General features: G+C 32.6%; 1 protein-coding gene across 2 annotated transcripts; it reads left to right on the top strand.

Annotated features, from left to right (window-relative positions):
• The first annotated feature begins 1,590 nt into the window (after nt 1-1,590).
• LOC128212881 (uncharacterized) lies at nt 1,591-9,095 on the top strand. Of its 2 annotated transcripts, XM_052918267.1 has the most exons (7): nt 1,591-1,605; nt 1,773-1,903; nt 3,129-3,224; nt 3,615-3,741; nt 3,946-4,168; nt 7,141-7,366; nt 7,884-9,095. In XM_052918267.1, the coding sequence occupies exons 3-7, from the start codon at nt 3,179-3,181 to the stop codon at nt 8,228-8,230; spliced, it is 969 nt and encodes a 322-aa protein (XP_052774227.1). In that variant the 5' UTR covers nt 1,591-1,605; nt 1,773-1,903; nt 3,129-3,178; the 3' UTR covers nt 8,231-9,095. The 2 variants fall into 2 exon arrangements, with proteins under 2 accessions (XP_052774227.1, XP_052774228.1); XM_052918268.1 differs by lacking the exon at nt 1,591-1,605 and having other exon boundaries at nt 1,761-1,903.
• Nucleotides 9,096-10,615: the final 1,520 nt, after the last annotated feature.

Below are 10,615 nucleotides of genomic sequence, written 5' to 3'. Positions count from 1 at the left end.
TCTGCTAAAAATGCATTTAAGTAGGCTCGAAATAGGTTTCTAAATAATACAAAAATAATATCCAGCTACGTCAGTAATAGTTTAATGTGAAAAAATATATATTATGATTAAACGAAAAAAAAGAAACTCTACCTTAATATGAGGGTGTTTGATTTGCTAACATGGCAAAAACAAATCCAAAACAGTTTTGGAAAAATATCAAAAATCAGTACAAAAAAAATATACCCAGCTCTGAAGGCTTATCAATAATTGATTTGTATATAATTTAATAACCTTTTTGGTGCTGCGAATATGAACAAGAATTTAATAAGCCCTTTTTGGCGGATGAATCGCTACATGGGATAATCTCGGAATCGGAACTTTTAACTATATTTTCTCAAAAAAGGCGGGAAATGCCGCGGAAACGATATGTAAATAGCGGAAATCTTTAAGAATTCCTTTGAAATCACTTCCCCATATTAGCTCAAATTGTATAACAGAATGTTAAATAGCGCAGAATACCTGCAGTCTTGGAGAGAGGGTATAAGAACACCAATTTTTAAAGGTGGTAACGCGAGTGAATTTAAAAATTATAGAGGCATAACGTTAAGTAATATATTAAGTAAGGTATAATCTCAGATTATATTCAATAGTTTGACTTAATGGGGAATTAACAATAAAAAAATAAGCGATTCACAATTTGGTTTTCAGAAAGAAAAATCAACTATTGATTGTATATTTGTGTTATTTTCTATCATTGCTAAACTTTTAAACGATGGTAAAAAATGCATTGCATTTTTGTTGATTATGAAAATGCATATCACCAAATCTATATAATTAAGATTTGGACAAAGCTCATTCAAGAAAATGTAAGCTCTAAAATAGTACTTTCACTTAAGGCAATGTATTCTGCTGTCATATGTTGTTTTATATACAAACAGTCAAGATAAGACTGGTTGGAATCTGGCACTGGCCAAAAACAGGGATGCCCAAATTCAAGTTTATTATTTTTATTCGTTTTACAATAAACGACATTAATGTATTTCTCCTAAAGTTTGCGGATGACGCAGTTTTATTTTCACATAACCCAAACTCTCTGCAATGAGTATAAATAAATTGTATGTGCTGCTCTGTTCTGATTTGATTTGAAAACACGATGTTGAGGATACAAGCCTATACAAACAGCGACCGTTATGTGATATACGTTGTAGTTTAATCAACGGCTGTAAGGAATAGATTTTGGACAGGGACGGATGCTTCTTAAATTCAATTCTTCGTAAAGTCACATCATATTGTGGCAAATATTTCGTGTGAAAGAAAATATGTGTATACTATTGGCAAAAAATGTTGCTATTATATTTCGTAATCCTCATTTTATTCCCTGACACATGTCAACATATGTTACGATCATGGTCCTTAATGTGATTAAAATTTTCGTTGTAATTGTTCAATGAGGTTAATGAAATCCAATAGCAATACAAACAATTGAACAATATGAAAAAATATGATTTAAAGAAGATTGAAATAAGTTCAAATTTAATTGCACGTCTTTAAGTTTCAGTGAACGCTTTTGCATAGGGGCAAAAACAGGAAATGGTCGGTTGATGAGCGGACCAAACAGTTTAAGTAAATAATGTAGCGTAAAAATGTTGCTGAAAATAGAATATCAATTAATGAGCTGTCATTGTAAACTAATCAGTACGAGTATCGTGTATCGTTTACCCGAGACTTCTTTTTATAATAGGTAATTTTAATGCTATACATATTAACCAACGTATCGCATGCACTTCTAGGATATACTACAGGAAAATCGGATTACCTTTCATCGAAGGTCAGCCTGAGTGGGCGATGTACCCTTATAATAATATACTTGCGCATCTCTTGAGCAACGCACTATCTTGTTAAGGACATCGAGGGACGCAAGGTAAGCCTCATTTCTTCAAGTAAATATTAAGAATAAAAATACTATATGTTTAAAGATTTAAATAAAATAAAATAAATATAAATATTTTAAACATTTTACTTAAGAATCGGAAGTTAAACAAAAAATCAACTAAATGATTGATGTCTTAAATTCTCAAATCCACAAACTTCCTGAAATATTATTGAATAATTACAAAGTGGTTGAAATACATCTTGGTTTTAGAGTATGTTTGATGTGTGATGTGTATGGGAATTTTCCATTGTAAATCCGGTCTTTATTTTATTAAGTTAAATAGAAAACTTCAGGTTTCATAAAAGCGGACATGTTGAATCTCATTAAACCTTGTGGGATATGTTACCAAAATTCACAAAAAAGTGGCGTTTTTGTAAGTCAAGTCTGTTCGTGATTGTAATGTTGAATCATTACAAAATCATTATGACTGAATCGATTACCCAGGAGTTCGAAAGTATTATAGAGGTTGAATAAAACAATTGAGATATATATTATAGCAATTGTGTCAATACACTTGATTTAAAACGTGGATAAACATCTTGTAAAACAAATTACTTCAAATGATTTAAAATTGTTTTTCTAGTTATAACATAAAGAGATGCATTTTTACACATTTTTAAGTTGACATTCAAAGAAAAAACATTTATCTTTGATTTTCAATTGAAAGCTATGTAATTAAGCAATAAAGTATTTATGAATTTTTGACTTCGCTTTTGTCAAACTGAATCGGTGTTTTTTGACAAGAAATGGAGTTTTTCTGCATTATCTTGATTCTATCATATGAATTTAGCAAGTATACACCTTTAATATATTACATTTCATAAAATGAACACAAATCCTACTTGGTACATGATAGGAAATCATTTGTTATTGAAATGTAAAGATTGAACAATAAGAAAAGATTGATATGTGAACCTTGATTAAGAAATTCTTAACTAGATAATTAAGAAATTATATTAATTAATACCGTTCTTAAATTGTAGCGTATGAGTTATTCGATAGAAAATTTTTGTCTAAAATTAGTAAAATGAGGCATCATTTGGTAAATATTATTTTTATTTGAAGCACTTTGTCTCCTTTTCGCTGCGGCACCTGGCGCACTTTTGCATTTCTGCCCTGCAGTGTGGCTGATTTTTGCATTATCACTACGAAATGAGAGAAATTAGTCTCTATTCCAGTTAGCTTTGAGAATATTTTGGCTCATTCATTACAGCTTTAACGGACTAAATGTGCACTTAAAGACAAGAGTATCCACTAGACATCATGGCATCATTACCGAAGATAGGTTCAGACGTAATGAAACTACTGGGTAAAATTTATTTTCCTAGATTTCATATTAAGAATTCATTTGCTTATGATGAAAATAATTTCATATAACTTTTGCATTAGAAATAATTCGAAAAAAATCTTATGTTGCATAAGATGAGATACTGTTGTCGTGACCTACTCCCCAATCCAAGAACATTTGGATCTCTTTATACGAAGACGTACAATTCACAGCTTCTATAAGCACATGACCAAGAACGATGGGTATTTTGGCCACAGTCTACTTAACAGGTGTAGAACGCAGGGACAAAACTTTCCCTGACTTAATGAATCCGACCGACAGATTTAACATAAAAGTTGTTTGAACTATCCGAAAACTAACTTATTTGTTGGTCGGATAATTGATTTATCAGACTTACATTTTACATTTTAGAGACAGCTCCTTATGTGGTCGAGTTGGACGTATACTCCGGCCGTCCGAATCCAATTGTGGCAGTTCACAACGAGGATGAAATGGCACCTTTCAAAGATCACCTTGCTTTTCAAGGCAGAATGACAAGGTGACACATGATTTAAACACTCCATCCACCAGAATGTATATTTCATAATCATGAATCCTATTTTCATTTGTTCTTTCATTCGGTCAATAATGATATGTGTTAATGATAAATATACTATATACATCAACGGTTTATTGTTCCATTAATAAGAGTATTTATAATACAGTACATAATAGTCATGCCTTACGAAAACGTTTCTTTTAGTCTCAGTGATTCATTGGGATACAGAGGTTTTAAAGTTCATAAGCGAACACCTTTGGTGATGGCAAGTCAGGCAGGACAAACTACAAAAACCGCTTCACAAATTGGGTCACACATGATGACAATCGGAAAGGGGACCAATGCTGAGCTCGAGAAGTTACTGCTTAAGAAATTCTCTGGCCTTGACGAAACCTTGATAACGCATATCACGACGGCTCAGCAACCTGTAAGTGAACAAAAGTGACTGGTCAACTGCTGGACAATATTTATAAAACAAATATACACACAAAATGGTAAATTGAAATGTGTGATGATACATACGTTTTCAAACAGTTCTTTTATATAAGTGCATGTTATTTTCGATGAAATGGCAATACTATATAGAAATAAAAACACCTAGATATAAAGTATATTATTTATGCATATGTCCTTTCTCATTAAGGTCGCAGTGACCCAAAAAACAACGCGGCATCCACTGCTTTCCCAGTAATTAAAATAATACGCTACTACACAAAGAGCGCTTTATATATACATATACGGTGTGTGTAGTAACGTTTTGTACCATATTGTCATATTCGCAATTTATCCGAAAGCTAAGTATGTCACAGAAAAGCCCTGCCTACTGGTAAACCGTTTTGAAAAGGGAATTATTTAAAAATCGAGAACAAAGAAATACTTTCCAATATAAAATAGAGATTGGTATCATTGACAAATAGTTTGGTTATCATGATCAGCAAGTAATGCAATATACCGTTTGAAACAGATGATTTGTTTTTTAGTTAATTATAATGATCATTATTTCACTTCCCGGTAAATAACCATTTAATTATGTTAAAATTTAAGTTAGGTATATATCCATCATTGCTCGCGGTGATCCTTTATAGTGTGTTCAATGAGGTATAACAAAAGTTTGGATGTCGCTGCTTGCATTTGTTAAAAAAAAATGAATATCACGATAAATGCATCAAACACGAGTCAACAACAATCAAATCAGATCATTTTGATTAAGTCAGTTGGTTCATCAATATGAAGAGTATTCTTAAGAATTCAATGTTTCAGTATTGCGGTTCATCGGTGTATGAAAACAGTTTGTCAGTGCACGGTTAGTACAGTTTGAAAGACTTCTATATAATCCGTGCTGTGCCCAACTGTTTTTATATAAAGTGAAATTCTCAAGTATAAATATTTATGTTTAAGATCTTTATTTCTAATAACCCAACTACAACGCTGAAAGATGAGTGAACGCTGACTGAACAGCGGCATAGTCAATGAAGTCACTTGTTTTTCTCGACGTCACATGCGTTTTAAATAATAAAACCCGTCATTTGACCAATGATCAACGTCTTTTTTTAAGATCACAGTTATTCCGAAGATATTGCGTTCATAATGCATATTTGAAATACCTTGCATACAACTCTCTTAACGCAATATTTTAACAATGCATTTATATTTTAGTACTCAATAGCTATACTCGATCGCCATATCATTGATACGAAACGAAATACTAAATTTTAGAAAGTAAATCGTTAAAAAGTACGTCAAAGAAAGTCCGAACCTCAGAGAAATAACCTCCATATTTTGTTTTGTTTTACTTACATCATCTACAAAAAAGTAAAGGGAAGCGAATGGTTAGGGGCAAGGTCTCTAGTTCATTATAAATCTATTTATCTTTTGAGTTTTATTTTACTTCATCTATGATTGATTCGCTGGCGTAAAGAAGTGATAAGATAATGTACGTGTGGACATTTTCGCATCTTATTTGGTTCCTCTTTCTTCAAATTAAATGATTGTTGCATTGATAATTGCATCTTACCGGATTATTAAAATTACGAAAGAACAACTGTTTCCGAGTTAGGTGTGAATATAAATTATTTCCTAAATCTTGACAGATATGATATCTATCATTGGGACAATAGTTTTCCAAACGATTGTGCGTGATCGCGTGCGTTGAATTGGTTTCACTTTTACATCAAACCACAGTTAAACACTGTTTTGTTTCATATCACACGTTGATGCATACCAATTACAACAGATCTAACGTTTACCTGATGACCGAAACCGTTTTGAATATTTGCCAAAGTATAAGTTTATTCAAAATGCATTGCCTGTTTTATACGTTTCAATTATCAACTCGAAAACAGTTATGTTGTATCAATGCACTTTTCACAAATATGTTCACGAAAATAACCTAATACCGATATTGTTTTAATGTATTGTTTTCGATTTTTTTTTAATGAAAATCAACCTCTACGTTGCGTTAGCTCCCCTTGAAGTTAAGAGGTTTAGATACTTTCAGAGGAAATACCGTGTGCTTTTTAATAATGGTTTATTTAACATACGTACAAGGTATTCAGGCGCTTAGTTAGGGCCAATTTGGGATTACGCAGATCGATGCATTGGGGGGGTAGGTGTGGGAGGGGTCGCCCCATCCCTTTCAAATTCGGGGTTTTGGGTATGTCAAAAATTAATTACGAAACTGCGTATTTTGAGTACAGTTATTTACGCGCCTGGTGTTATTCACAAGGAACGAACGTTACTAATGCAGTCGATGTAATATTTATTATCATTGATCGATGTAAAAACTTGAGCCTTTTCTAATGTTGAGTGTTAAACAATGGTTATTGTCAATAACATAGATACTAATTAATACTAGAATAACAACAATTAACAGCGTGTTTATCAAACTTCTTTCAGGTAAATGAGGATACTTGTTTATACAATGTTGATACATGTAAATGTTCAATACTAAATTTAATGGGACAAATCATAATGAAACAAGTATACATGCTATACATATAGTGTTCTTCTTCTGAGAGCATAGGTTTTCGCTGTGTACTTCTCTTACAGCCTTATTTTGTTTTTTTCAACGTCAGTAAGATTAGTGAAATGATCTTCAGAAAGATCAAGACACGTACAAGTTCTTGAATTAGTATATAGTTGGCATTTCAATACAAAATGACACTCATTCTCAAATTCATGTGCATTGTTCACCTACATACCGCCCAGTTGCTATTTTAAAGGTAATATTCCAATGCGTAACTGGGCCAGTAAAGAACGTTTATGTAATGGTTCCGGACTAGATGTTGTACATTGGAGAGATCATTTGGTAATTTGTCATTGAAATTGTATATAAGCCCCGTGTTTGACATTTTCTCGTCCACCTCGCATGACCAATTACAAGAACAAACTATTTTAAAGGGGATGGAGGTTGGTGGCGGTGGTCGCGGTCGTGACGTTGGTGTCGGCGGTGGTGGTCGTGACGTTGGTGTCGGTGGTGGCGGTCCCGGTATCGTAGTTGATCAAGATTTGTATCAGATGCCCGCTTATAACCCCTCGCCATGGAATGATGATGAACACGTACTCGAACACAACAACTGTTACAACTATGCGACAAACAAAGTGACAAACACTTTCGCACAGCCAGGTAAAACAGTAGTATATACCATATTAAAAGGGGTCGACAACAACAACTTTGCCAACCATGTTTTCTACATATAATGACTTTATTAGTATTTTATATATAAATATATTTACTTGATAAATCGTCTCATAACGCATGCTATGTTGGACCTTATAATATTTGCCTTTTACAGACAGTATTGGTTTATAGGCAATGTTTTGCTTGCAAAAATATATTTCGATGATTAGAAAATATCGATTTTGCGAACATTATATTCATGGTGCTAAGTAAGTCAAATGTTTTATATGTCTTCCCAAAATATCAGAGGCTTTGTTTCAGATAAATTATGACATATTTTTTTTGCTGTTAACTGAACTGCCATTTTCGCATTCAATATTGAACCAAGCATTGCTTCTTTTAGTTTCGATTATGTCTACAACCACCAATTGTACACTTCTATATCGATTAAAGTGAAGAGTGTTCGTGTAAGTCTACGAAATCATATTTAATTGCATAAACGTTGATTTTCAATTTCTCTTAGGACGTGCAAGTCACTATAAGCCCGTTGGTCCTATAAAAGCAGATGTCGTTCGTAAGGAATGTTACAGCGATGGTTACAAGAAACGACAAGATGGAGGACAGCCCTCTAAAAATCAAAACACTGGTCCCGTTGCCTTGGTATTCTGGCCAAATGCAGACGGTTCTATGCATGATTTTCACTTTTTCCGCATGGACAGCAATAAAATGTGGTCGCATAAGCCAGGTAGTACAAAAGTTAAAAATACTGATAACGCTAGACAACTCATCAATGACCCGCAAACGGCAGCCATTTCGCCATATGACTTTGTTTGTTACCTGGGAAACAACGCTAAAGTCAACATCAACTAACTGGAAATAGTGAAAACAAACAAAACAAGAGGATGTTCCTCAAGATTTTATTGTTTTTGTTTTATTTTAATATTCTGTAACTTTTTTATTGAGGTGTTTTTATGTAGTTATTGTAATTTAATAACGATTTGTACTCTTAATTCTTCAAAATGTTAGTTTAACATTCGTCTTCGAGCGGCTGGTCAAGCCCGTCCATATTTAGTGGCAATGCAATACAACAAGATAATCTGTCTTTCATCGACAGACATATCATGGTAACGTAACAACCAGCCAAATGCATTTGGTTTGGTAGTTCTATGTTTAGGACGCATTTGTTATTTGAAAAGTACGTCGGAAGAACTAATGTATTTTAAAGGGAATAACCAGCGATTTTGTACTACTTCTTAAATATTATAAACTTCTTGTATAAAAATTTACATGGAGTTATTTTTTGTACATAGGGTCAAATAAGGGAGAAAAACACAATATTTATTTGTCGGCACAGTGAATTATCTATGAATTTACTTATGTACTTTGGTATGTAGAGAAATATAATTATATATGTTAATCGTCGGACATTTTGGAAGTAGGCATAACTCTTTGGTTCACTATTACCGTGGTAAAATTGACAGGTAACATATTGCGTTCTCGAATACACAAAATTTGTCAATTTATGTTACCTGAAGAATCCTTAATTATGCCCGATATCAAAGGATATGTTGGTAGTGCTGACGATGAGAATAATTTAACACATTTATGTTGAAAAACCTCGCATAGAATTACCTGAGACAAAAAGAGTGATACAATATGTTTTTATCCACGTATGAATGTATGCACATGTTCATCATATTATTATCTAGTATAATAAACGGAGACAAAATTGAAATGTGTTTTCTATTTGACAAGCTATGATATATGTTATATTATGTATTTAAAAAAAATATTATTGTTTGTTTTTTTTGCAAATATCAAGATATACAAATTCAACATACACAAACAAACAAATGACATAAAATAACAATTGGGTTGGACTTCAAGTTATAGTTAAACCAGTTTATACCCTTCACAGCCGTCATTGTAAGTCAATGTCGTATGTATTTAAGATTCAACGTAATATAAGAAGAAGAAGCAATTTACAGATCTAACTTTTTGAGTATGGATAAGAGAAAATTGGTTGCCACCAAAAAAGTACATGTAATAACGTCACAGATCAAATATATATAACGTTTGGTTAATTGTATACACCTTTGGACTTCAGCAAAAAGCAAACATTTTTTAATTACAAAATATAACATACGATCAAGTATATGTTATAGAAACGTATTATTTGTTCATGGTGAAAACGCTTTGCAGTGAAAAAGTATTAATTGACGTGTTTGGTGTCAAAATATATCTAGATTATATCTAGATTGTATCTAGATTAAAGTGTCTTGTTTTTATTTAATTACATTTTTTTTCATATATATGGCGTACTTTATACACAATGATTTACGTGAAAGGGAAAACACTTCGTAGTTTGTTGAAAATATCTGAGAGAAAAATGCGCTTCCTTTTATACAGTCATGTGGGTAAATATACTTGCTTTGTCGTTTGAATCATATCTAATCAGCATCGACATTGTTGGTTTGGAAAACGCTAAAATGATGTATGTTTTCGCTAAAGCACATAATTGTTAAGGTCGCGTGTAATACGTCGAATAGGACGATCTTTGATTTAAAAGCAATGCAAAGAACAATGATTGATTAATTATGAAGGTCTAAAACTCTGTTCAAAAATAGAAAGACATCTATAATAATTCATGCAAAAGAGATACCAAAAACACGGACGTCAGGATTTAATCAACAGGCATTCAAATATTGTTGAAATAATTTCACAGCGCTCTATTCCTGAAATCAAATTGTATGGAGGTTATTATCATGTCTAGACAATTTATAAACTAAATGGATTTCGAACAAATGACATACGGAATTTAATTTTTAATAAGACAGTGGATTTTACGGCAAAAATTTAGGAAGTAAAGATAATATCTCGATCATGAAGGTCAATGTTATACGCTGAGAAAAACGCGTGCGTCGTGCGGTATATCATATGGTTTAACAATGTTTAAATCAGTTTTTTTGAGTTGCAACATGCCATCATTGTATAGTTAGTAATACAAGTAAATGAGACACTCGCATCGACAGACAGAACATGCAAATCACATCACTATAATGCATTAAACTATAACACAGTTCTCCGTTCTACATTCTGTTGATCTTGTCTAAACTATGCCATTATTTCGGCCAGTATTAACTTCATCGCCGCGGATATATATACAGTTTTGTCACCTGATATTTTTAAAAGTACTTATAACAGTTGTCTATGCGCTTACATTTTGACATTCTATTCCCAATGATATGGAGGCTC

Source organism: Mya arenaria, chromosome 13, assembly GCF_026914265.1.
Source record: "Mya arenaria isolate MELC-2E11 chromosome 13, ASM2691426v1".
In the NCBI taxonomy this organism is placed as follows: Eukaryota; Metazoa; Mollusca; class Bivalvia; order Myida; family Myidae; genus Mya; species Mya arenaria.
This window is presented reverse-complemented; position numbering and strand designations above follow the sequence as displayed.

Excerpts from the sequence above, each read along its gene's own strand:
- LOC128212881 (XM_052918267.1), top strand. The coding sequence starts at position 3,179 with ATGGCATCATTACCGAAGATAGGTTCAGACGTAATGAAACTACTGG. Across the intron at positions 3,742-3,945 it reads TTTCAAGGCAGAATGACAAG|TCTCAGTGATTCATTGGGAT; the intron begins GTGACACATGAT and ends CGTTTCTTTTAG. Across the intron at positions 4,169-7,140 it reads TCACGACGGCTCAGCAACCT|GGGATGGAGGTTGGTGGCGG; the intron begins GTAAGTGAACAA and ends ACTATTTTAAAG.